This window comes from Electrophorus electricus, chromosome 25 (assembly GCF_041902795.1).
Source record: "Electrophorus electricus isolate QZ-2024a chromosome 25, ASM4190279v1, whole genome shotgun sequence".
NCBI lineage: Eukaryota > Metazoa > Chordata > Actinopteri > Gymnotiformes > Gymnotidae > Electrophorus > Electrophorus electricus.
Window position 1 is genome coordinate 5,692,501 of NC_137521.1, and position 27,660 is coordinate 5,720,160.

The 27,660-nt window shown below is 46.4% G+C and overlaps 1 protein-coding gene across 1 annotated transcript in view; it reads right to left on the reverse strand.

The window, feature by feature from the left end:
* grid2 (glutamate receptor, ionotropic, delta 2) overlaps nucleotides 1-27,660 on the reverse strand; it is a 237,815-nt gene that overhangs the window by 196,043 nt on the left and 14,112 nt on the right. Inside the window, exon 2 of the mRNA XM_026999786.3 lies at nucleotides 8,535-8,690. Coding sequence (XP_026855587.2) covers nucleotides 8,535-8,690 — 156 coding nt within the window. The remainder of the gene's footprint in view (nucleotides 1-8,534; nucleotides 8,691-27,660) is intronic.

The window sequence follows — 27,660 nt, forward strand, 5'->3', positions numbered from 1 at the left end:
GTGCTCAACATTTAAGCCAATAAACATGCTGTATGAGCTCACATGATACCAGTGAAACTGCAATCATGGCATATTTAGGGGTGTTTTTGTACCTGACAAAGAAGACGATTTTACTTGACAATTTAAATGAGCATCATAGCACAGTTTTCCTCACAACTGTTTATACTTAATTACTGTAATGATAAAAAAAAAAAAGATGAGCCAAGTTATTCAATATACTATGATTATATCAAATGCATTGTGTGGGTTTGGTAATGTAACTGTTTATGTAACTGTAATGGTTTGTGTTTGTAACTGTTTATGTAACTGTAATGGTTTGTGTTTGTAACTGTTTATGCAGTACACTTTACAAATAGTGGAAGACAGTATATTACCTGCTCATGTAACAGGGGCATCCTAGCAGATTTAAGCTTCACTTATCTACAGCAGCCTCTCACCTAATCTCTTCTTCCTCATCTCACACCCCTTTTGCATCACTCTCTCTCTCTCTCTCTCTCTTTCTCTCAGCCCCTTCTCGCGCGATGATCCCAGCGGCAGGGTAAAGTGGCATGTGCTGTCATGACGACATCACGGAACCGGAAAGGCCTTTCGAGGGTGGGGATCCTGACTCGACGCCACCGTCCACACCTGCTGTTCTTCCCAGGAACAAAGAGTGCAGCGGAACAGTGGGGCCCCGATGCCGGTCCGCTGCTAGCAAAGTAAACCTGAACGGCTGGCAACCTTAGATCAAAACAGATTCGGACACTTAAACTTAAACCCTTCTGCGGAGGGTTCTGCAGATGACTAATCCCTGCCTCTCAGGCAGACGCACCTCACGCGAGCCGAACCGAGCTGTGGAGGGTGGGAGCATACGCGGCGGCTCCTGGCTGACTAAAACATGGACAGCGATATTAGTAAAGCCTACAGAACTCACAATAAACAGATTAGGCGAAAATATTTGACAATAAAAGTTCGGCATTACCGCAGATACGTTCAAGCCTTAAATGTTGCGTGCAGGGAACTGGGTGATGGACTACATTTCTTAAATTAAAGTTAAAATCCACACTGAGGGCATATCGACTTCTGCTCAGGTTAAGGTTGGGTTAGGACATCAGAAAAATATTGAGTACATAAAAAGCCAATATCCCCCTATTACAGTAATGTTGTAACTAAAATGATTTCATCAGAGCAATGGACACTATTAAAGGTATATTAGAGAATGTCTGCCATTACAGGACTTCTGCCGATTGCAGTGCTTACACAGCATGCGATAACATGTCTGTTCTTCATTTAAAATCGAGACTTAAAGGCGCTAATTTCGTGCTTTCTCTCCGAGCTGTGTAGCTAAGGCGTCTGAGCTCTCTAGCCTCAGCTTGAACTTCTGCCTCCCCCGTACACGTACTGCGCTCGGCAGGTCGGTCGATTTTTACCGCTATATCCGCAATTGCTTTGAATTATTCCCAGAGGGCTGGAGAATCCATCCCTGTCCCTTTTCTTCAGGGCCTGGAGGGTGGTAAATATAAGGATAATGACTAAAAGGGTGTAGGTGTTTTCAATCTGATCATTCTTTCAGGGCCTGATTTAGGATCAGCTCCGTAACTCAACCTGCTGACTGACAGCCCGTTCCAGAAGCCGACAGCTGGGGATCCAAAATCACTGTCGGGGTGATGGACTGGGCCATCATATTGGCAGACAGGGTGGACGGGCCTTCACCAAGAGGTGAGGAAAAGGTAGGGATTAGAGGAATGCTGTACCCCCCCCCCCCCCCCCACACGGGGGAAGTCCACAGAATGGCGCAAATATTGACAGAATACCCCGATCGCCCCAGGATCATCCGAAGACGTAAACCTTCGACTCTGAGACAGAGAGACAGAGAGAGAGAGAGAGAGACATGTTTAGGCAGTGTCCAGCAGGATGGACACAGTAGGATTACTGCTGGGGAGATGGCTCCCACAGACAACTTAGAAGATCTTCACTTTGTCAACATGGAGATCGATAAAGAGCCTAATTTCTTCGCGGAGCTCGCTCGGGTGCACTGCAGCTGCTGGAAATGTTTGATCTCTGTGAATGCGGGGTGGTGGACGGCGGTGAAAGTCATTAAGCCAGCTGGTATCCTCATTATGGTCCAGGACAAACCAACTTCGACCTTCCGTCCAGTGGCGAGGCCGCCTGTTCTGAACACGTAACTCTTTTTAAATGTAAGACGTCCTAGTCCGCAACACAAACACCATAACTGGCGCCGAACGTTAATGTGTGGCAAGTCATTGACAACACCCAGGTCGATGTTGCTTCCTGCTTAAATGGAAAGTGGGCACTGGACATCTGTTTAGCCAAACTGGCAAGACTGAATTTAAATGCACATCAGAAGTAGACAGTTAATGTCTCAAAACATGTGACTCTATGTGGCTCACTTTGATGAAACCCATCCATCCATTCAGTGGCAGGCTTATGAATTACTTGAGGTGACAGGTGGATTTAGGAGCGAGGGTGCATAGAAAGAAAGAAAGCAGACAGATGACCACCTGACCCTAAGGAATCACAGACTAACTTACGTAAGAGGAGGGCCAAGGTCCAAGGTGTCTCTGTTCCTGAGAGAGATTCAAATCAGTGTAGGGGAAAATGCAAGCTGATTTGTATTCTGTTTCTGCACTTAAGGGGGGGGGGGGGGGGGGTCTACCACAGGTTTTCACAATCAGGCTCCCAGTGGAGCGGAGACAGGCTGGTCAGCAGAGCTCATTCTGCCTCTCACGCTGACTCAGAAGGATCAGGCCTGAGAAGTGTCATTACGGTGACAGGATCCATTGGGGTGATTTTAAAAGAACGCAATTGAGGTTAAGAAGGAAATCTGGGAAATAGACGAAAGTTATTATTTTTGCCCTGGCTGTGTTTGGATGAGTGCGTGGGGGGTGGGGGGTGAGAGAGGGAGCCAGAGAAACGTGAAGGGAGGCCAGGAGAGATCCCCTCAAAGAGTTAGAGGGAACAATTTTAGGGCCAGGGTGATTGGACCTCTTCATTCAGACAGCTTAACAGCTTAAAGCAGTAGCTATGATTTGGAGAACTACTACATGGGAGATTACACTGGAGCCATTGTTTTTGAAAAACCTGCAAAGACAGAGAGATTTTAGACAAGGGGGTAAAACTACCATATATTTCATAGAGCCTATAAGGTATGGAGAAGCCTTTTTCACAGACCCCTACCATATACTTTCAAATGCACTTCATTATTCTTTTAACTGCCTTGTTAGCCTGTCAAATATCCCCCCTCCCACAACAAAGGCAGATGGGCAGGTTGTCTGCGGTTTCATTCCTTAATGAATGGGGGATAGCTTTCAGGGTTAAACGGCTCTTTTGAACATTGCTGGCAGTAATGCGCATGCTGTGAGTAACTACATTTAATGCTCTAGCTGTATATCAACAATAAATTGTATTCAAATTTGCATCAAAGATCAGTTTATTTCTCCTAAATATCTCCATTTATCTAACTGTGTTGCAAGATCGTTTTGTCCCCCATAAGGTATTGGCTGCTGGTGAATGTTTGGACTGTGGTGTAGAGCTATAATCATTTCCGACAGTCTGGCCAAGATCAGTCTCCCAGCCCAAGAGGACAGCTCTCTGAGGGAGCAGGAAGCTCGCTGCCTTTCCTGTGATGGCCAATAGAGACATTCTGCCGGGTGGCGTTTGCCCACTTTCAAAACCCCCCAAAAAAGAAATCTTTCTCCATCATTCATGGGAAAGACTCTGAAAGCACCAGTTTACCCATTGAAAAAGTGCCAAACAAACCTGTTTGCAAGGCCAAGTTCCTCCGAGGAGCCATCAAGCCTCGACAGCAGGGTTTTCCTCAGCTGTCAGCTGGAGAATGCTGTCATATCGCTGCTTTATCACAAATGTCAGCCTCACTGCTGGAGCCACCATCCCCACCCCCCATTGATTAGAAGCTGGATAATTGGATTGGGGCTATAGTTCTGCAAGGCTGGTGTTGAGCTGGGGGGCATTTAGGAGATGAAGACCAATGCACGGCATTGGAAGTGGTTCCACTGAGGGTCCCATGATATTTACTACAGTGAAGGAGTGTTCTCTGGGAGTGTAACAGAGGAGTGTTCTCTGGGAGTGCAACAGAGGAGTGATCTCTGGGAGTGTAATAAGTGAATGTTCTCTAGAAGTGTAATAAAGGAGTGTTCTCTGGGAGTATAACAGAGGAGTGTTCTTTGGGAGTGTAACAGAGGAGTGATCTCTGGGAGTGTAATAAATGAATGTTCTCTAGAAGTGTAATAAAGGAGTGTTCTCTGGGAGCATAACAGAGGAGTGTTCTCTGGGAGTGTAACAGAAGTGTTCTCTGGGAGTGTAATAAATGAATGTTCTCTGGGAGTGTAATAAAGGAGTGTTCTCTGGGACTGTAATAGAGGAGTGTTCTCTGGCAGTGTAATAGAGGAGTGTTCTCTGGGAGTGTAATAAATGAATGTTCTCTAGGAGTGTAATAGAGGAGTGTTCTCTGGGAGTGTAATAAATGAATGTTCTTTTAGAGTGTAAAAAATGAATGTTCTCTGGGAGTGTAATAAAGGAGTGTTCTCTGGGAGTGTAATAGAGGAGTGTTCTCTGGGAGTGTAATAGAGGAGTGTTCTCTGGGAGTGTAATAGAGGAGTGTTCTCTGGGAGTGTAATAAAGGAGTGTTCTCTGGGAGTGTAATAAATGAATGTTCTTTTGGAGTGTAATAAAGGAGTGTTCTCTGGGAGTGTAATAGAGGAGTGTTCTCTGGGAGTGTAATAAAGGAGTGTTCTCTGGGAGTGTAATAGAGCAGTGTTCTCTGGGAGTGTAATAAAGGAGTGTTCTCGGGGAGTGTAATAGAGGAGTGTTCTCTGGGAGTGTAATAAAGGAGTGTTCTCTGGGAGTGTAATAGAGGAGTGTTCTCTGGGGAAGAGGGCATCTTAGTGTGGTGGCTCCAAAGAAATGCATTAAAAATTCTTTCAGTGTAAAAATAAGGCGTGCTATATAAATCCGTTGGTCAAATATAGGAAGACAATCTTTGAGCCATGAAACTCAACTTATATATAGTATGTCAGCTGTAGTATGGCAGTGATTAATTCCACAAGTTTGCATCTTCTATTTTTTTAAAACCTGTTGCTAAGTTACACTGCTCTGTTCTACAACATTTACCACAAAAGTAGCTTGGAGAAGGTCACAGACTAAACCATCTCTGCATTCTTCACTAAACCCATTCAGAACATCGCTGAATGGTCCCACACACAGGGTGAGACACTACAACCTCCTGGAGACTTCCTGGAGAAAGAGCCATTGATTTGTTTTTTTAACACAAGGACTAGAAATGGTGGTATGGGGATTCAAATATTCCAGAACCCAAATGGGAATGTTATTCCGTGAACGTTCTCAGCGCACAACTACAAATATTGACCAAGTCACCTCTGTCATTTATGCGCTCTTTTCTTCAAAATTTCAGAGAGCAAAGAGAGCATACTTTGTTTTCTGTCTCCACACAACATCAAGCGGAACTGAACGTCAGAAGAGCCCACTGAAGTTTTCCACTGCTTTTAAAAACTTGTGTTGTGGAAAACAAATCAATTTGGTGGCAGTAGTGAAATTGGCGACTAGGCAGGGAAGGCAGTAACAGGGGGACCTGCATCCATTTTTGGCCTTCGATGATTACGCTTTCAGTGAGCTGCTCCCAATAAACCCGGAGACTGATGTGATTCAGCGCGAGGAGTAAATACTGGCACTAAACAAAGAGTTAGCAATTAGTCAAACAGAGAGGACAGAAATACCTATTCTCTCCTCAGCCTCAATTTAGAGATCTATTTCTTCAAAGAAAAAAAAATGTATGAATGATGACTGATAAATGTTCTGTGTTAACTGCCTCATTCCACTTTTGCGTTGCATTACATAAGTCAACAATAAAAAAAGGTTTCAGAGCAAGGTAATGGAATAAACATTTAAACAAATGCTATTGGAATAAACATTTAAAAAAGTTACATATAAACATCACATCTTGGCACAAGATTCTGAGTTTTCAAGCATATACTATAATAGTGGAATAATCAACATTATTCGACAAACAATTAATTGTGTATTTATATTTCAAATAAATGCTAGTAATTCAAGAGTTGAATGAATTAAGATTCGATCTAAATTAACTACTGATGGCTAGTCAGTTCACTGACTATCACTCATCTACTAAACAAACCTGTTTGTAGATCAGACAGGCCACTGATAGGAAAGCAGCCTGAAGCCCCCCCCCCCCCCTCTCTCTGCTCCACTTCAGATGGGCTCAACCTAATCTGACCAATCAGATCCCAAGCAGTGGGAGCAACACATGCTAATATCAGATTTATCATTTACATATGTGCCTATAGATCTGGAAGAAACAGCTACTCAGCATGTCCACCCACGCTGCCTAAATATATTCCTATTTGAGTAGGTTCTTTCCTTGGGAGGAGGGCTCATGGTTGGGGGTTAAAATGGTTAAGCTGTGTCATATATATTTGACACGTAGGGACACACTCTGGAAGCTCAGCTGTCATGGCCGTTTGCTGCGTCGGCTAAACTCAAGCAAAAGCGCAAATCCTCTTTTTACAAACAAGCTGCAAAGCTTAATTGCTTTGGCAAAACTCCAAGTCTGATCAGATGTAACATCGCTGATGAGGTGCGATGGGTCTTTTGGCTGGAAAAAAAAAAAGCAACAACAAAAAACAGTGGTAGCGCTGCATGAAGCTAAACATATGTTTAAACAAATGAGGAACGCATAACAAGGTCCGGAAGCACACGTCCATGGGAGAGAGTCGCTCGTCGGCACTCGGGCTGAACCGAAGCACATGTACACCTGTAATTAGGCCTTTTCAGGGAGGGATCTCTGAATAAACAAGAAAACAGAATCTTGAAAGAGGTTTGCAGGCCTGCACTGTATGAGTGGTGACACCCTTAGTGGTCACGGGTGGGGCTGGCTAACACAGCCGTTTCCGTTCTACGGCCAGGTGCCCCGTTCATTCAGAACCTTTGGTGCAATGACATGTAGACGTATACAGTAGCTTGGTGTTTAAGGTGCTTAACTAGTAACCAGAAGATTGCTGGTTCAAGACCCACCACTCCTAAATTGCCCCTGAGCAAGACCCTTAACCCTCAAGTTGTACTCAGTCATAACTGTAATTTGCTTTGAATAAAAGTGTCAGCTAAGCTCTGTAAATGCAAATTACTTGATGAGAAGCATGCAAGTATAATGTCACTGGAATAAGGGGTGATAACAGGATGCAGAGAGATTAGGAAAACCCTACTTACTCATGCCACCTTTAATTCTTCTAATTCCCACTTAATTTAGGCCCTGCTTCCCTGTACAGCAGGTATACGCAATGCAGTATTTATAGAGCCGAAGAATCCAATATCCTCCTTTAATATTGGATGTGTAGCTGTCGGTTAACTCCGAAAATCAAAGTCAGACTTTTGCTTTAATTAAAGTCAGTGGGTTTCATCTACAGTGGAAGCCTCTCTTTGGAGTGTGGCTCGAGACGCCTCTGCGCTGATTAGAAAGATTAGGGAGTAGCCGCAGACGCCTGGCTACGCGCTCGGTTTTGCAGTCCTGTGCAGAAACAGCCTCCAAAAGATTTATGTGATCTCTCCATTAAGAGAAACGTACAAGCAGCCGGCGAACACCATCTTATCTCGCCGCCTTAAAAGACAATCGGGCCGAACCTTTTCTCGACCTTTATCTGGGGTGATGAAACAGGGGCAGGCTCGTCCGAAGCAGCCACTGCACACGCCCGCACTTCGCCGAGCGAGAGTGTAATCTTAGCGGAGGAGAAACAGTTGTTGTGTCTCCTCCACCTCCAGCTCGAGAAGACCGAGTGAAGTGCTCAGAGGAGTACGGCGCTCCATCCCAGCGCCTGACCGAGTGTGGAAGGATGGAGTGCACAAGTGGCTGTCGTACATGGGAAAAGGCCGTTAAAAGGGGGCTAATCAGATCATTCGCTTGCAGTACTCGTGTTTGCTTACTTCATCTTACGTCTCATGTTCTAATTTCCTGCTTAATTTACATAATTTTGTGTGTGTGTGTGTGTGTGTGTGTGTGTGTGTGTGTGTGTACATGTTAAATAGACATTTCAAACATTTAAGAAGATCAAGATATTTGTAATTATTGGAGTTATAAGAAACTGAATAAAAAGCATACCAGAAATGCAAATAGTGTTTTTAATTGGTGTCTGTTACATTCACATGCATTCTAGCCAAGACTGCTTTTTGATATGCTAGTGTTGCTGTTTTATATGTTTCTAAGCAGTGGTAGTGTTGTCATGTTGCTATATGGTACATTTTCCTTTAAGTAATTATGAATGTCAGTAGAGCTACACAAAACTTCAGCAGTTGCTGACCCAACAGTTTCAATTTTACCCTTATAGATACCCGGTTTTCACACATTTAACACATTTTGACCCATTATCCTGCACAGGAAGACTCGACATTCACCAGATGAATAGTTTCAGTTTGATGAGTGTGGGTGCCACAGTGTGATTTTCAGTCTAAAACCGTTCATGGTGAAGTGAGCAGCTGAGAACACCTACCTTCCTGTACCGCCTGGAAAGGGTTGTTCCCGTCCACAAACTCCACAGAGATGGTGATCTTCTCCGTCTCCAGGATCTCGTTGTTGAGGTTGAGGTCTGCCACCGCCATGCGGAACACCTCGTCGTCTTTCTTGGCAGACTCGTCGAATATGGCCCCTGCAACAACAACAAAAAAACACGATTTGGTGCCACACGACTAGGCACCATCACCTGGAACGCAGTAGAACCGAGCAAGCGTGAGAGCACGTTCTCACATTTGACCCGTCTGAAACCGAAAACCAGAGACAGGAGCGCGTGTCGACATCAGAGAAGACGAAAGATCACAAACCGGGAGAGCGCTGTGTAAGGACAGATAAAGAGACCTTTGCGTCCGCCTTCCTCTGTGGGCTCGCGTATGCTGTTGTATTTCTACAAACATAGTATTCTCTTTACAAACATAGTAAGCGTAGCGAATATAGCAGGGGTAAGTAATGCGTGATGCTTCCACCTCATAGCCCATTTGAAGTCTGCGTCGAAGTCGGCCGTGTGCCCGGGGCCGGCAATGCTCTCAGTGGTCCAGGGGAAGTTGTCAGAACTTTAGCAAGACAAATCTCCCTCCACAGCAGCACAAAGATTCGGTCTCGAATCCTCCACAAAACATCATAATGGGTCTTTTATCTGCCGCTGGAATTGAGTTGCCATAGAAACAAAACTCAAGGTGGAGGCTTCTGAAATGTGCATTAATGCTACACATCTCACCCTTGGTGGTGTGAAACGCTATAAAGCGTCGAACCGCCTGGCCTCTGTCTCTCAGATGCCTGCGTCGCCACGTTTGGAAGCTGAACTAAAACGATCAGAATTCAATTATGCACCGTGAATTTAAGATCTAAAGGAAGAATCCTTTCCGATTGCTTGGTGTCCTTTTACTTTAAGATATTGCACATTTGAATTCACACCCAGCAATGCCACTCGTACTATCTGGCAAAAAATTTTTTAAAAAGCACAGATCACCTTCTCGATTTTTAGACGGCGAAGGCCCTCACACAGTGAATTACGGCACGGTACTGGGAACAGTGCATAACAGTACGTAACTAAGAAACCTGTAGGGGCTCGACTAACGTAATGTTGAGCCTGTTAAGCTCAGGGGCAAAAAGTGGGGATGGTAGAGTCTAGATTACATGCCCAGGAAAGCGTGAGTTTGACGATGCGATGCGTAGTGTGTGCGGTGGAATTGTCTCGAAGGTCAGATGTCTGCGTAGGGGTTAGGCATACGTACTACAGGCTGTCTTTCACACTTCCAGCAGCCAGTTATGATTACTGTGACACAGTTTGGCACACTGAGTGAAGCAATTGCCTTTTTTAAGCAGCGTGAGGCAGAAGTTCTGGGCGAGTGTGAGTTCAAATCCTGCCTCCGTCACATTGTACACACAAGCGTGTGTGATACAAGCAGGCCACGAGCCAATTCTGATACAAATCTTTGGAAAGCTCTATTCACCAAGGATCAAGAGTCTCTGTTTTTGCAGTCCCTAATAAACAAGTGCTTCTCATATTTGATATCTGTGCTGCATCCTTTCCCCCTGGTTCCCTTTAAAACTCGTATCGATGTCGTGTTCTGCAGGAAGGCGCCGGCCAGTCTGGGGTCATCCTTCCACGGGGGCTCAAAAACAAGAGGCTCAGGCCTGCACGTGGACGCCCTTATCATCCGGTACAGCCAGGTGGGGAAGTAAATGCACAGAGTGGGCGGAGCTAGGGATGGTGGCCACAGGGGTCTTACGGGCTTTTAACGCAAAGTGACCTCTGGATAGAAGAGGCGTATGTACAGATGTCGTCAGGCATTTCACTGCAGGTGTGGCATGGCAGTCTGCAGCAGACCTAGGGGGGTCGGTGGGGGCGTGGGGAGGCTAAAGAACAAAAATGTTGGAAGAGTAAAAGAAGCATGTTGCGCTGAACCTACAGCAGGGCGGCGTGCCCAGGGCATCTCTCGTCCTACGAATCACTACGCTGATTAATTTCCCCAAGCCATGCAGAAGACGAACAAAACGCGAAGCAGCATCCTGTTCTCCATCTTAATCAAGCTTGCTCTCTCACCCATAGGGGGTTTTTCCCCCACTGCGAGGAGAACGGATGTGCGTGCACGCGCGTGTGTGTGTGTGTGTGTGTGTGTGTGTAAGGGCAACTGTGAATCCTGATTTACAAGCTGCTGTATTCTTGCTCCAAACAGCTTGTGCGGCTGCTGCTGTTGGGCAACTGGATTGTGTGGAAAACAGTCAACGGCACTACATAAATCAGAGCGGTAGCACCGAGCTTGGCCATGCCCCACGTGCCAAGGGCAAGCACACCAAAACCAGAACCTGACCGCACAACCCACCTCCAAACCAGAGCTGCAGCTGTGGTATAAATGCCTCGGTGTGCAGTGAAATACTTTCTGGTATTTTTAGATAGGTTTTTTTTTTTCTTTCTTTCAATTTCAGAATGTACCATAATCAGGAAAGAAGTCCTCAGGGCTGTGCTTTGGATACATCGCATTTCAAAACAGTGCAGACCTGCACGACCAGAAACCTTGGCGGCGTTTCAGGCACTGTGTTATGGCACAGCGAGTGCTCAGATCTTGCGGTATAATGAGGATCGTCATAAATGAAATACTGCACAGGGTGAAAGAAATGTGTTTTCACCTGGGTTAAAATGGGCAGTGCCTGAGATACGATGTGCAGAAATCCACTAGTCAAAACATACCCAACAGAGCCGGTGACAGACAAGAGTACTATATCCATTAACTGTAATTCCACCACTAAAATCTGCAGTATGTTCCTTCATTAACTAGTAATACGAGAGGAGGAAATAGCACTGAGGATGTCACTGGGATATGAGGCACTACAACCACGAGCCGACTGGCTGCAGTTCTCAGCAGCATCTCCAAGTAATAATTCAGCAGGCAGGCGAACGAAGCCGAAGCATGTGTTCCATCTGCAAGCAGATCGCTGAGACTCTCTCTCTCTCTCTCAGTCTGCTGGCACACGCATGCACTCGTGGGCATGTGCCGAGGCGTACCAGCAATACGACAAGGCGAGAATGGAGCCTCCAGAACTCAAGCGGCCTTCTCCACCGCAGACTCGCTGCGTGTCAGAAAGACGCCGCCTAACAGCGCTGGCCGGCATTCGCGCAGCCAGTAGGAGCGGCGACCTCAGCGGTCGGGGCGAGCGCAGAGCGGCGACGGCCGCGCGCTGGCAGCAGGCTCGGCCCTCGAGCGCCGGACCGTGGATTTATGGGAGAACGAGGGACGTGGCCTCTCAGAAGGACGCAAAGTGACGCCAGCGAGACAAGGGTGGATGAACGAGCCGGCTGGGCCGGAGCGCGCGGTAATGGACTGATGTAATATAGCCGGCGATATAAAACAGCAACGGCGGGCGGCGTTTAGCGGGCCGGCCCCGGCCCGCCACACACCGTCAGCCATTAATAACTCTCGACTTCTGCTTCGCGATGGTGCAACCTTCCCGTCTTCTGGCAGCAAACAACGACTGCCGCCGCGTTTTTTTCTTTTTTCGTCCGCCGCGCTCGGGCCAAACGAAGCGGCATCCGTGACGGCTGGAGTGTTCCTGAGCCAAGCCTGCGTCAGGGCTGATGGGAAGGGTGCGGTGGGCGTGTCAAATTCTGACAAATAGCTCCGTGAGGGCTGAGGTGTTCAGCTGAGAACAAAGTTAGCGCACATCTCTCATCTAGGGGTCTACCAGGTGGAGGCGAAGATCTCTAACAGGCTTCGACTGAACATAAAGCGCCAAAGGAGTTTAACTGAAAACGGCGGGTGTGAAAGCGAAGGAAAATGATGCATGAGAAAGTGCGTGTGTGTGTGCGCGTGCGTGTGTGTGTGTGTACGTGTGTGTACATGCCAATGCGGGTCTTGTTTTGCGATTATATACATATAAGAGATAAGCAATTATAGTGTAGCAAGACTGTGCAGTATAAGCTACCACGATCACCTGCCAGTGAGCATAAAGAAGTCATAGATGATGCACAAGCAAATTAATTAAGTGAAGCATTATTTTTATTATGCTACCTAGCTTCTCCTACAGGACCTTGAACTGTCTTGGCGCTTGGTAGCTAAGCAACATCATAATATAAACACCTCAGTGTTTCCCTCAGTGCTGGAAGAGCATAGTGGGTCCATTTGGTATTCAGCAGGAGGCCTCGCACACATATTAAAGAGCTTAAGCAGGAAGAATATCCGCACAGCTCTGCCCATTGACAGCGTGGCTGCACCTGTGTGTGTGTGTGTGTGTGTGTGTGAGTCGCCGTTGAGTTATTATTTTTTTTAAAAATCCCCCGAGACGCCATCCGCGAGGAGAGAGCCCGCGTCTGCTTCTCCCGTCCACCCTGGCTCTGAACGCGCTTTCGTCATTACAATGTAAATTAATTTCCTTTTGTTGTTAATGCACCGAGCCGCGGCGGCCCCCGGGCTTTCCGGAACGATCTCCGTTCCACGCGGCTGTCCTTCACCTTTCTTTTTTTCTTTCACTTTTTTGCACAGACATCTCTGCTTCTGACATTTAATCAAACCTGGCTTAGAGGGGCCCGCCACGGCCTCAGACAGATGGGCGTGCGCAGGCAAGGCTCCCATTAGAGAGGGGGCCCTTTGACATCATTAAGAGACAGCCAGCACGCCAATCACTCACACTGACCACTGGCAGGAGGGGGCGGCTCGAGGAGGGGAGATATGGGGGTCATGTTATCTCTCTGGCTCACGGGGACACTTTACGCAGTGTGGTCTAAAGCTGAGGGGTGGGGCTACCGGCGAGGCGAATTCGCACGCAGGCAGTGGTGGTGTGGCAGTCCCGCGGCCGAGTCTGTTCAATAGCTCTTACGTGCTAATGGTCTCCAGCATGAGGCATGTCTGCGAATTGCCGGTGCGAGCTAGTGGCCTGCCAGGCCAGATTTATGGCAATTCAGCCCCCCGTACATCAGTGAAAGCCTTCATTTAAAAACATTATAAAGGAGGTGTGCGCAGGGACGGCTGTTCGAACCAGTGCTGCCTCGCCTTCACTCTAAATCTGCTCAAACGCAATGCGTTTTATTACTATGCAGTCATGCGGGGCAGTAGGACTTGGACCACAGGCAAACCCACGCACTGTTAGCACCGTTGCTATAGCAAAGGCTAGATGGCTGCCCATTAATCCAGGCCATTGTGTAAAACCAGCAAAACTGCTTAGATCAACACCGTAACTGTTTGGCGTCGGTCGCTCATCTTCCCCAATTCCGAGGGGTCAACGTGGAATTTTTCTATGGATTGGTTTTTAATGGATTGACAGCCATCAGTCCCCATATTTACATTACAAACTTGTGCAGAGTCAAATTAGCCGCAGGTGTCAGCACATCTGACACCAACACAATTCAGCGAAACATTTCCATCACATGCCCCTCGTGACATGTGACATGCGGAAGATGACAGGCAGGCCGGAGATGAGTGGGGCGGGGGGGTGAGAGGGCGGAGTCATCCTCGCACACGGTGGAGAGCGCCTGAAATAGCGAACCAAAGATACCGAGCAGGGACGCAGACGGGACGAGCGGGGGGTGCAGGGTCTCCGCACGGGGCCTTGTGGCGGGACCTCCGCCCTCCGGTTCTGGGTGAACCGCCGCGGATCATCCCCAATATTTCTGCCACAAAGATACCCATTTATGGCGAGCGCCTGGTTTCTACAGAGCCGAGAGCAAGAGCAGTTTGACCTTCCAGTGTTGGCTGGTGTGTGTGTGTGTGTGCATGTGTGTGTGTGCGTGCATGCGTGCAAAGCAGAGATGTCTGGAAACACAGCCCCGCTTGTCTGCTGGTTCATTTAAAACACTGGGAGTCAGCACAAATGAAACAAATCTGTCCCTGTTGTTTTATTCAGTACTGCAGCGTAACTGGGTGGCCTAGAGGCGGGGGATGATGGAAGTGTGTGTGTGTGTGTGTGTGTGTGTGTGTGTGTGTGTGTATGTGTGTGTGTGTGGGGCGGGGGGTTGGTACTCCCTTCGTCCATGCCGTGCTTGGCCTCCCTGCACCGCTCACTTGCAAGTGAGCCAAGCATTTAACAGCAGTGTACATCAAGACTTGAGTCATGAGTGCTGCACTGCAAAGGTCAAACTTTCAGTGGACAAAGAAGTGCACAAGAACCTGGTGTCATATTAAGTCCAGGTCTAAACAATCAGGTGTAACTTAAATCTCGAACAATAGCCTGAGGTAATACAAACACCGTGGACTCCGGCAAAGGCCAGGAAACCGACTTTACAACATTACTGGTTAAACTGGTTTCCATTATAAGGCAAGTGGCAATGCAAGGCCACTTCATTTAGGGGAATTGGGGAAGTACACAGAGATGAAGTGTATTATCCAGAGTTGTTCCAAAACCTTTATTAAATAATGACTCTGATTTTGAAGTCATTTAGCATCAGAAAATAACTAGGTCTCGCCCTTGTTCTCTGCTTTTATGATATATTAGTGGATAATTGCATTTGAAATGCCAATCTGAAATTAATATTTAATTCAAGATAAATGGCAGAGAAATGTAGAGGTTTATGAAGAGGCAAGCTATTCTTACCCGATCAAGGTATTAACGTAGGCCGCGATTTGTTGCCCTTTAAGGTCTTCGCTTTTTGATTACCAAAATTTGCAGAGCTTTAGGCTAGACTTTGCGAAGGGAAAGGCTGTACCCAAAATTGAACATAATTTAATTATCAGCCTTCTTAGTTTGCAGGAGAAGCTTTAGGTCATGCCGGCGAAATCAAGCAGTTAATTAGGTCACGCTGGTGTTTAGCTCTTTCTCCTTCGCTGTGTCAAGATCCCCTCCACCCAGAGCGCCTTCTGTATGTCTTTTTCAACATATCTTGGTCGGCAGGGTGGGGCGGGGGGGGGGGGGTGGTCACTCGAAAAATGGATTCCATTACCGAAGCTAATCCAAAGTATTACTATATTATCGGATCACCTCTGGGTTTACCTTTTGTAGAGTCATCTTCAAATAAAGACGAAAGAATATATATGAAGTAATAAGAACCAACAACAACAACAAAAAACAAAACGTGTGACTACCAAGCCCTACGTCCATAAAACACCGAGCTATTAGCATTCAAGTGGCACGGTGTGCACTGATGAAAGGAAGAGAAGGTGTGAAGTGCACCACGAAGATCTCAAAATATCACATCTCTTTCCAGACAGCAAACAGCGCAGGACTCGAGTAAAGACGAAGAAACTAATTATTCTCTTTTTCCGTAACTGTAATGGAATACTGGGTTGTTGGTGTTGTTTTTTTGCCTGGATTGCGTGACTCCATTACACGTTAACATTCCGCCCTGCCGGTCTACAGAACCTTTCCACGAGGCAGAAAAGAGCCCGCAACGCTTGCAGGTGAGAGAGGCAACCCTGCTGCTGGGGAAAGCCATGGGGTGAGAGGTCTTAGCATAACAAAAGTCAGGCATTTACATAAGCATGTGGGGCACGACAGAAATATGTACGTGTGAGATGACAAACTCTGGGCTTGGGGAGGAAAGGTGCCCTACACTAAAATAATTGCTTTATTTGGACGAAGGCATATTCCATTGGCTTAATCACTCTGTTTTTGCAGTACACGTCATATCAGAAGTGATATTCGTCCATGCTGCATTGCCTCTGTCACATGCTCTCCAAAGGCCTTTCACACACAGCGGCAACCGGTGGCCAGAAAGCTTTAATAATGGTAAATTGGAAGCACGCCATGCATGAAATGGGGCATTCTTTCCTGCCGGGCAGTAAGAAGCCTTTTGTGAGATGCACTGTGCTAAACCAAAGTAAGAGCACTGGGGTGCAGTGAGATATACATGTGCTGTCAGACATCAGCTGCAGAATGCCATTTGACTAACAAGCACTAAATACAGACAACTGCCCGAACCATAGAGCTGCAGCCTATCAACCAGACCACTAATGTGAACACGGCAGTGAAAATCCATAACCGGTGAAGTATGTACTCACCACACCGTATGGTGGGTGTAACGTAGCTACTCACTACTACGCTACTCATCACAGTCATCAGGACCGCACCCTTCAGCTAATGATCCTTCTTTTACCCGGCCAACCGCATGCACACGTTGGCAAAGCATTCAGGGAAACATGAAACCCCTGCCAAACTTCTAGGTGCAGTCGGCCCCCTGCATTCCGAGTGCCCGCTTCCCACCGACACGAGACTTTCCGTTCGACGGCTAAGAATAACATGCCGCAAAAAAACATATGGCAGCAGATGACGCAGAGGAAATGTCCCGCGCGGCCGGCCTTGGAGCAACGTTCGCAAAAAGCATATACGCGCCCGGTTTCCCTTTGAAGCAGAAAGTGTAGTCCTTGAATGATTCAAATGCCGTCGAGAGCGCTGGGCAACAAAGCCGTTTCTGGGAGGGGAGGGAGAGGAGGCTTTTGCGAAAGGATGGATAAGCGCTCGCACTTCGAGCGCCCGCATATCCGTGAGCGTCGTGCTATTGTGCCGTTCTCCTTCTGCAGTTGGTGAAACATGAACCCCAGCTCAGATGCAAACCCCTGCTGGTTCGTAGCACATTCTAAAAACTGCCACAATACTTATCATTGATATCAAAATGCCACTTTGATATTTTTCTTACTATTTAATATCTGTAATTTTAGGTTATGTATTTGGAATACTGCAACGCCTCCAGTGAAATACATTCATTCCCTCCTCGGCAGGGAAGGCCTCAACAAACGCATGAATGCCAAATATCAAAGGCCCACACGGAGTCCGTAGCAAGACTGGCGCGGCAACATTTCTCTGCTCTTAAGCTCTTGCCTGTGCGTCGGCCTTTTTTTTTTTTTTTTATGGTCATCTGAGAGCGCTGCACAGTGCAGAACCTTGCGCCCTATTGAGTAGCCTTCAAGGCTCCTCCCTGAATGCCCACCACAGCCTTGAGGGCCTGTTGTATCTACTGCTGCGCTGGCCTGTTAGGCTGAGTGTGCCGTGTCACACAGTTGCCTGATGGGCCGGGTGATCCAGATCCACGCAGACCCACCGCATAACGGCACAGTGCTTTCCGGTGGTTCGCGTTTTCATCCATGTATCACGTGAGCTTCCAGCGTTTGCAGGAATGGATGTTTTGGGGACATGCTAACGAGTCTAACGAAGGGTGCGCAGGGGCTGAAAAATGTGCTCGTCAATGCCCGCCGTCTTTACCTTTAGTTAACCTCAGCCTCTATTTCACGTCGTCTGACCGCGAAGCATTGTCGGGTCACCCATCGTGAAGTAGACTGAAGTGTGGTGTTCGTATACTGCAGTACGATAACTGTGTGGAGGAGCCTTGTTTGCTTCCAAGAGCAGTGGGAAGATGAAAGGGAAAGAGGCATTTTTTTTATTTATTTGTTTGTTTGTTTATGCATTTATATGAGTTCCTCGCTAAGAATCCATCTGAGTAGGTTCTGGTTTGGGGGGTGCGCGGCTGAACGAAGGCGATGACAGAACGGCATTAGAAGTCTCACCTTAAAATGGTACCTGCTGGCTCCCTTTCAACTGCCGCTGCTATTGGATGGTGTCTAAGCATACAGGGACCTTTCATGCTCTCCCTCCCTGCCGAAAGGGGCCTGGCACAGTACCCCCCCCCCCCCCCCCCCCCCGAAAGTCTCTCTCTTACCTCCTCTCACCAGGTCCCCATTGTTCCCTTTGATCATATACAGCTGCCAAAATCAATGCTGCCAAAATGAAATATGCACATGTGTTGCGAGAAGCCAGTTAGACTTTAATGTGCGAGCAGAGTACTTGGAGCGCTCTCTGTTCCGGTAAATAGTGCGGATCTGGTCATGAGCTATTTTTCATGAGATGTCATGTTTTTTGTTTTTTTTTTGGGGGGGGGGAAACTGCTCCAATACGCACAAGCATGTTTTGATCCCTGCGTTAAACAAGCCCGACAAACAGAACACGTTTAAAGACTGCTGCCTCGCGGAAGACTGGAGTAACGACTCTCCCAGGCTTCGCTTCAGGAAGGGAAAGATGGCCAAGCCTTCGTGAGGGTTAAGAAAGCAGAGAAAGAAGACGGAAATGATGGCTAATCTATTGGGTGTCTTGCGATCGCCTACTTAACATTTGGTAAGAATAATAATAACACACTACGCTCAGCCCAGCAGTGAATTCTCCAGTTAGTTTCTACTAGCTCCGATGGCTCCTGGCTCAAATGACCTGTCAAGACATCTGTAAACTTACAAGACGATAATGAGGTCCACTGTACCACTGAGACATTTTAAATAATCAAAGTAATTCCCATTGTTCAGGCATGAGCACTTAGACAGAGCAGGCCACATTCTGGTGTCCCCACAGAGTCACGTCTACGCAACATCCTGCTTTGTCCAATCTTGCTGAATGCCCGAGAGGCTTGCCTTGCCTTGGGACGCATAGGGGAGGCTCTTAAGCATTGTAACCCATTTGTTAAACCTTAATGTTTTAAAAAAAAAAGCCAATTCACTTCATGCTACTGCAATATTGAGACTGCGACCTAGATAGGGAAATTTAAATAGGGATTTGATATTAAGGAGGCACATTAATTGGAACAGATGCCTTCTCAATTATTAACGTTTCGCACAGCGCACCCGCATGAGCCTAATTTACTCCACTGTGTGTCCGTCGGTTCTCTCAGCTTTTCCACTTTGGGTCTCAATCAAGATCTGGTCCAGAGCTGGATGGTGGTGTGAGCATGGGGCGTGTTCCGCTTCACAACGACGACAACATGCGCCATCAAGTCCATTCGGGCTCCTACAAGATGCCTACCGCTGCTCACCTGTGATATTTGGAACCACCACTGCGTAGAGAGCCAAGCCCGGTTTCAGGATCACCCGTGTTACCTTGGTAGCCTTTTGTGAATGTACAATTTGTCTTAAAACAACAAAAGTAGGGTATTTCTATTGGCAACAAGCCCTGTGCAGTGGCCTTACAGAGCATATCTGAGGTCTTCTCTAAAGTCACACTGTTAGAAACACTTTTGAAATGAACACATATGGTGGATTTCTGCAAAGCTCCCTGCAGAAAGATATTGCAGGCTCTCTACAAGAGCAGGAGTTTGTTTTGTAAATGTCTGAGTATTATATTATCAAGGATTCAAATACTACAAGTATATGGTAGTTATTATTTTATTTCACCCTTTCTATCTCGTTTGGGGAGGTTACACGATCGTTTATTTGGCTAAATGTCACTGGCTTTGTGATCGGAGTGGAGTGAAGACTGAATGTCAGGCTCATATTCGGCCGTGTTCTCAGGCAGCAATGTGGACCATGTCAGATCTGTCTGGAGGAGATCGCCACGTCTTTCCTTGTTCATAAACGACGGCAACACATGAAGCAACCTCATTCATATTTAACTCGTTTAGAAAGGGAGAGGGTAGTCACACTGCAGACAGTGGAAATGGCTTGACGGTTGGTTGGTTTGTTTTGACCCACGATCACAGCGCGAGTGCTATCATTTTACCATTTTATATATATTTTTTATTTCTGCTAAGGCAAAACAGCCAAAGTAAAGTTTTGTGCATTTAAATGTCAGTGATGTGTTAATTATGATCACCGCTTGCTGGTTGACACATGTATGTATAATATCTAAATACTGGGCTGTCTCGTTTCTATTAGTTTCTCACTAAAAACCACAGGCTAAGTGTGTCTTTTTAGAGTGTATCAATAATACTTTCACACGGCTCTTCTGTGGAAGGTCATGGCGTACTCTACAACTGCATTTCTTCCCCAGGACATGGACATCAGGAAAAAATCATACATTAGAAGTGATTTCTTAGAAGCTAATCTTCTAGAAATTCTGAACAGATAAGAAATGCACGATTACGGCAACACTGATCCATGTACTTTGACCGTCACGTACGTTTGTGCAGTCGTGTGACGTGCCCACAGCTGCCATAAAGGCATCACACGTCGCCATGCCGAACGCAGATGGGGGCGGGCTGCCAGATCAGCAAAATGCCCTCTGAACCTGAGGCGCGCTCCTTTTTCGTCGAAGTGCTGTGTGATTCATGAGTGCGATCCCTTGCTCCTGGGCGAATAATTAACTCCCAGGGCACCGTCTGTATTTCAAGAGGACACTCCGGAGCTGAGTGGCAGGGCGGTAAATTTCCTCCGCTGTTATTACTCACAGGGAACCGCTATTCGTTGCAGTTGCACCAATTGCGGGTGAGTTACTGCCGGAGATCAAACTGTGTGACTTTTTGTAGAGAGTGAAACAGCAAGTGTAATGACATGTTAAAGGAAAGAGAGCCTGTATACTCGACAAAGGGGGACTGTGACTAAATGGTATTACTGACTGTCTCTCACAGCCAGACGTCCTTGAGAAGGTTTATGACTTTCCCTTGCGTGTATACCCATAAAAACATATGCCAGAACACATTAGGGCACTAGTGACAATATACCCAAAGTGGTTCAGTCTTTATGATGCATCGGTGTAAAAAAAACCAAAAAAAAACCAGAATAACTGTTTTTTTACAAAGTCACATACAAAAGCTATGACATTTGCTCTAAATGATGGAAATCTTTTTAAACTTTATATCTGACATTGAAAATCCATTGAAAACAGACAAAGTTTGTGGAAAATTGATAGGCACTGTGAGCCAAGGACACACATGTCAATTTTGTAAAAGGGCAACAATTTTAACCTCACTGCCTTTCTCCAAAAAATAGCACGTACGGTAATACTGTGATCTCCCCTGAGAGATTTAGTGGCAAACAGCAGGAATTTTCTACAGCTGTGACAGGTGCAGGAGATATAAAAATCATACCAGAGTTAATGTCAGTATAAACTTTATATTTAGGTGGCAGACCATTCTTAACACAGCAGTGACATTGATATTGCATTGTGGTACTTGCATGGTAGTGGGTGTTGCACTGGTATGAATACATCAGGGCACAGCAGTGCATGACAACATATGATCTCCGGTCTTAACAATCTCTAACTGCACCTGCAGCTTTGCCCCTGTTTATAATAACCAAATATTTCCTGTGAAGTAAATGGTGAGTGTGCATTCATTCTGTGGAAGGGCAAAAATCCTGCCTGTCTCGGAGAAAGTCACCAATTTATCTCAAACCTTTGTTCAAGACATGCAAGCCACACAGTAAAACCTTCATCCCTTTATCTGCCTCCACGTCTCCCCGCCCCTCCCCCATCTAAATAACAAGCATTCCTCCCGCGGTCCTGTGGCTCCCGCTGTGTATGTGAAGGTCAGGCTGAGGTAGACGCAGCCTCAACAAAGACGTGCCGGCCCACTCAGTTCGCGCACAGAAGACGGCTTTGTCTCGGTTCTGGTCAAGCATGGACCGCGACAGCCTTTACTGGGCTTCGGGAATGCAGCGCCTTGGTGGGCCGCCCAGCGGCAGGTCTGAGGGAGGAGTCGGCGGTTTCGGAGCGAGTCAGAGAAAGGCCGAGAGTGGCCCAAAATAGCACCCGTCATTATGGGAGCTTGGTTCCCAAGTATGACACCGAAAATCCATTTGAAAATGGACAAAAAGCATAGAAAATAGTGAGGTTCTGTGACCCAAGGATGCACAATTCGATTTCGCAAAAGGGCAACAAATTTAACTTTATTGCCTTTCTCCAAAAAAAAACAGATAGGGTAATACCAAGAATTCCTCCGAGAAGTATGGTGGCAAAAGGCAAGCATTTGCTGCTATGCTGACATTTGCAGGAGTTATGGTGATCATACCTGATTTAATCTGTTTAAATATCCATCACGGCAGATATCAGCCTGCTCAGTAAAAGAAAGAAGCTTGACAGACGAGTCTAGGATGGACCAAGCAGAACTCAGAACCGACAAGTCCTGCATGGTCCAGACTCGGATAAAGTAAGAAGTCGCACTATCTGATCCCATTACAGCTAAAATTTAACTTTTGACAGTCTTGGGCTTGAAAACATCTGTGAGATGCAAAATTGATTCCGTTGTTGAGGCAGGGTGAAGAAATTCAAACAAATAAAGATGCATTCAAAAAGAGAAGGTCAATATAAAATCTTTGTGCTGGGAGAAATTAATAAAACATCTAACCTAAAAAGCAGGATATAACCTGTATAACCTGTTTCTAATGAGAACCTGTCAATAAAAAAGATTTTGCGCTTAATATTGATCTTAAATACACTTTCCATTATGCACCAAGAGCTCCTGGCTGCCAACGCATCTAATCCTGTTTATTTGACCCAAACACTCGTTGGACTCAAACACTTTCTTATGTCCCACAAGACAGGACCAGGTCAGCTTTGTCTGCGATGAAAAATTCACCAGCCATTTACCTGAAAATTCTCCCAACATGCATTATGCAGGACAGAGGAAGCTCCGAGTGTGGAGTCCTGTGCACATGGCCAAGGCCCAGCCGGGAGAACTTACTGCTGGAAATCTGCTGGCTGAAGCTCCTGCAGAAATTAATCTCTCAATCAGCCATCAACCATCACTCACAACCCTTCCCAACGATGAGCAAGCAGGGAAAAACCTCAGCCTGATCCGACCGTATCCGCGCTGTAAAAATTCCACTCAGGGAAATGCTGGCTCTGAACTTTAAACTCTAATGGTACTTTTTTTTTTTTTTTGCAAGGGGATGTGGGGCACCTGGCAGCGTGAGATGCTGAAAGCTAATGTAAATTTGGAGCAGGGACTCAGTAATACCCTTTAGAAAAGGATTGCAGGAAAGACCTGCAGGATGCAGCCCATACCACTTGGAAAGTACTTAATTTACGTCTTAAGATCGCGCGTATCCTCGGGGCCAGACACAGACGTGACTGCACCGATGTATTCTGATGAAACTGACCCAGACATCTACAGGTCTTCTCCACCAGTCATCTGTTACCACGCTTTGCATACCCTGTTAGAGGGTTCCGTTCTGTTCCATTAACAGAAAAAACTGGACAAATGCAGAAGATCCCAAAAGGCCTTGAACCTTTACCAGGTAGATATAAGAAAAGTTAAATCGTTGATGTGATGGTATTAAATGAATTCGCATTTTTCATTCCTGAAATGCTTTGCTGTCAGAGCAACAAGAAGAGAGGATGGCAGAGAAGAGATATCAGACGCTATGGAACAATTCCAGCAGGAGTAGATGATGTAAGATGAGACGCCAGCTACCTCCATTCTTGTGTTACCAATCGAAATGACAGAGCTGATGGGGGTAGGAACTGAAACAGACCAATAGAGGTCTAATCCAGGTATTGACCCAAAAGAAGTACTTTGACAGTGGCACAGGAAATTGATGCAGACTAACATTTCTATGTACAGTTAGCTTTTTGCTATATCACGATCCAGATATTTCATTAGCAAATATTTTATTTAGTTCTTAAGTTAGTTCTTTGAGAGACTAAGGTTACCACCCTGAGCCAAGAACAGCTCTAACTCTGAAGTCACCTCTCATCAACTTTTCACAGGATTGTTCACAAAAGCTGCAAACAATCGACATTCATGCGTTCGGCTAGAAACTAACATGTACAACTAACTAACTAACATACAACTAACAAAGTGGAACGTTTATACTGCTATATCAGCCGTCTCACCTTGACTAGGCATACGCACACAGCAGAAATCAGAGCCAAGCTGCGCTTCGCGCTGTATGCGGTGACATGTCGAGAGGCACTACCTCTTGCGATGCCACTGCCGGTCTGAGACGCTTCCACCACTTGTTTCCTGTTGGGCTGGGATTCTTGATCCTGCTGTTTAAATGCAGGCTGGTGAATGACGGGTAGCACTACCCAGAGGGAGGTGCAGAGGATATGGCCCACCAGCAGGAGCTGTCCCAGCTCACAGCCAAAATGGCTTCTCCCGGTGCCTGGACGTGGGCGCTGTTCAAAAAAAAAGAAAGAAGAAACCCGCTCCTCTGCCGCACTCCCTACTCCGCCAGGCAGGCAGGCAGGCTCGGATGTGCGCGACCATCGCGATGGTCTTTACTCGATCTTGGCTCTACCTCTCTAGCGTGAAAGATGTGCCGGGCGGATAGGGCAGTCGTAGCTAAAGCTTCGTGCAGACGTGACAGCATGAAAGCTGCACGGTCTCGCCTCTGAACTGTTTTGCATCGGCTTATTCGGGCCTCATTATCCAGAATTATCTGCGTGTCACCGTGGGGCCACCGCATTTTCAAGAGCAGACGTTTTGGATGCTAAAAAATGAAGAAGCTACAACTGCAATTGTCTGTTTTCATACTTAACGCACAATCGACTCGTGGTCACTTAATGGTCACCTGCCTGTCAATGCGGGTCTATTGCTCATATACAACCAGCACATAAACGTGTTGGAATATTCTCCTTTGACATGGTGGTAGGGCAATTACCCTAAAATGCGGGTGAGTGATTAGGGAGTATGCCTTGCAAATTAAAGTGCCACAGTGATGTTCCAATAAAAAGCACACTATCATAAAGTCAACCATTTAGGTCATTAGATTTATGGAACCAAGGAAATGACTGCTACTTTCTCACTGCTGTAAGTGAAACACTATATAAGAAAATATTCCATCATAAATGTCATTAACGGTGGTCCTGCTCATTACTGATAAAAAAAACAAAAACAAACTGGATTTATACAATTATGGTCTAGTTATGTTTCAGTCAAAAACAATCAACAAATGGCAAAAAAAAAAAGTCACAAAGCCAGCAGTGTCTCCAGTAAAATCAAAAGCAGCTGTTAGCACTGCATGTAAAGTAATTAACATGCATCCGTGTGCACGTGCCAGTCCATAATCTCAAGATGATGACATTTAAGGAGATGTGAATTTCATTAATATCAAGGTCATTCTCCAAAATAATCCCTTCATAATAGATTTCTCTTGGCTGGGGAAACACGCTGAAGGACATTAGCACAGCACCTATTTTCCAACCAAACCCACATTAGCATCACAAAGGAAGAGAACCTTAGCTCTGTCCTCCCGAGGAAGAAGTGGGGGACATTTCACAGTTCCCCCTGTGGCTGGAGAGATGTGATGGCACTCAGTCAGAACAGTACCACCTACACCCAAACATCCAACCCTCATCCTCCTCTCCCAAGGCACCGCCGCGGTGTCCTTGTGCTCCCATGCATAAGAATAGCATTCAACAGCTCCACAGAGCAAACGAAAAAACCCACTAAGAAGTGAGAGAGAGAGAGAGAGAGAGAGAGAGAGAGAGAGAGAGAGAAAGACAAGCACAGCACATGCTGACAGTACCATCCACTCACCATGCCCAAGTAATCATTCAATTTAAAACTACTACACTGAGAAAGGGGTTTACTAACGTACGCAGTGTGATGCTAGACGCATTAAGCAAAACAACAATATACTGATATTTACTATATCAAGGGGTCCAGTCAGCAAACCGACAATGAATTGCTTAATGGAGGCCTGCTAAGAATGCCAGTTAAAGAGAAACAATACACTGACATATAGTATATCAAAGGGCCCATTGTATATGTGAACACCAAATTGCTTAATGGAATCCCACAATGAATCCCAGCTAAAACAAAGCCCAGCTTTGGTTCACTAAGTAGGCCAATTACCGTGGCCCAGATGCACCCAGATGCATCGGTAAGTGTTTTATTTTGTATATAAAGCAAAATACTGCACAGGAAGCATGCTCCTCTCGATCAATACAGCAATTTGCTACCCTTTGTTCCCATGCCAAGCGTTTCATTAAACGAAGCAGAGTTGTACAGGAACGGGGCAGACATGTCTCCGCAGGGAAGGGCCCCAGCCTTCACTGCTGGGCACCAGCAAGGAGCCAAGAGAGGTCAGGCATCACAGTGGTGCCCGAGTGGGCTGAAGTTCGGCCCCGGGGTCTCCAACTCCTGGCCCGGGGTGGAAGGGTCGAGGGAGCCCACTAGGGAGACAAGCGTCCAGGTTTTGTTTCCCCTCCGAGCGGGCTGTTCGCGACACAGCCCCGCCCATACCTTCCGAGCAGTTCTCCCACTTTCTCCGGCCTCCACGGCCGATCAAAGATAACGCTCCCTCTCTCCTACGCCCGCCGCTACACCCGACTGCCATGATCAAACAGTCACCTGTGGAAAGGCGCCTGTCCCTTTGGATGCTTATCTTTTCTGTCTACGACCACCAAGTGAACTTCAAAGTTTTATTTTATCAGTTACTAAACAATGGTCTGTGCACTGATCACCTCTGCTTTGAGGAGGGGAGTTTTCATGTTCTTTGATGTGAAAGAACACTCTGTCCCTGCGTAACAGTAAAAGCTTTAAACAAGAGATGCAAGCAATATCTTGGAAGGGAAAACAGAAATAGGAATTCATTACCATGCCAGCTAGATTCCTCAATATGCACAACTACTTTTGGCCCGTAAACAAATAAACTCTGATGGCAAAGATGTCATTTCTGTCACCGGGTTTGTTATGCTTTCATCTAAAGTACATTTGTCCCATTTTACATATTTTCTAGATATATGAGATAAACAGTGCCATACAAAAATGGAAAACAATCCCACTACTTCTTCATTCCTTGACAGTAAATAGACTGGTTCTGCAAACACCACAGAATAGAAGCATTCCTTCAACTTCTAATCAAGCTACAAAGCTCTCTGAGAGATATGGTATATCCAAACTTGTCAACCTCTTGACTTCTGAAAGTTATTTTGACATATCATCATGCCATCTAAAGTGATAAGAATATACTACTCTCATATATTTTAAAAGGCCTCTAAAATGGGCTTAGCTATACATTCCTGCAAGGGCAAACTGTCCTTGTGAAATAGTTGGGTATTCTAGTACACAGAATCTAGGTGAACCAGAACAGCGCACACTCAAGAGCGCGCCCCTCGACTGGCGCAAGCGCTACTTCCTCGGATGGTTTTTCACGGCAACCTCATCAAACTACATCCCATCAATTTGCATGCTGCTGGCAGGCTCGGCGCTTCGGATGAGGGAAACAAATAAACGCGCCACGTCCCAAATTCCGCGTCCTACGAGACCCGACTCGGCCTTTGCTATCGCCATTACACGCGCACCTCGGGTGGGCGACAGGATAACCATACTGGCCCTGGCCGGTTTGTCTTCCCTGACTTCTCCATCCGAAGGAATTTTCTCTGTAAGGAACACAACTCCATGCTCCACAGCTGGCCTTTTGACATTTCTAAAATTGATTTTGGGTGGGGTGGGGGGCAAATAGCTCAACTTGTGTTTACTCTCCACTCACCCCATTTATCAAGGGCTGCCACAGTCACACTGATTAACTTTCATCTTT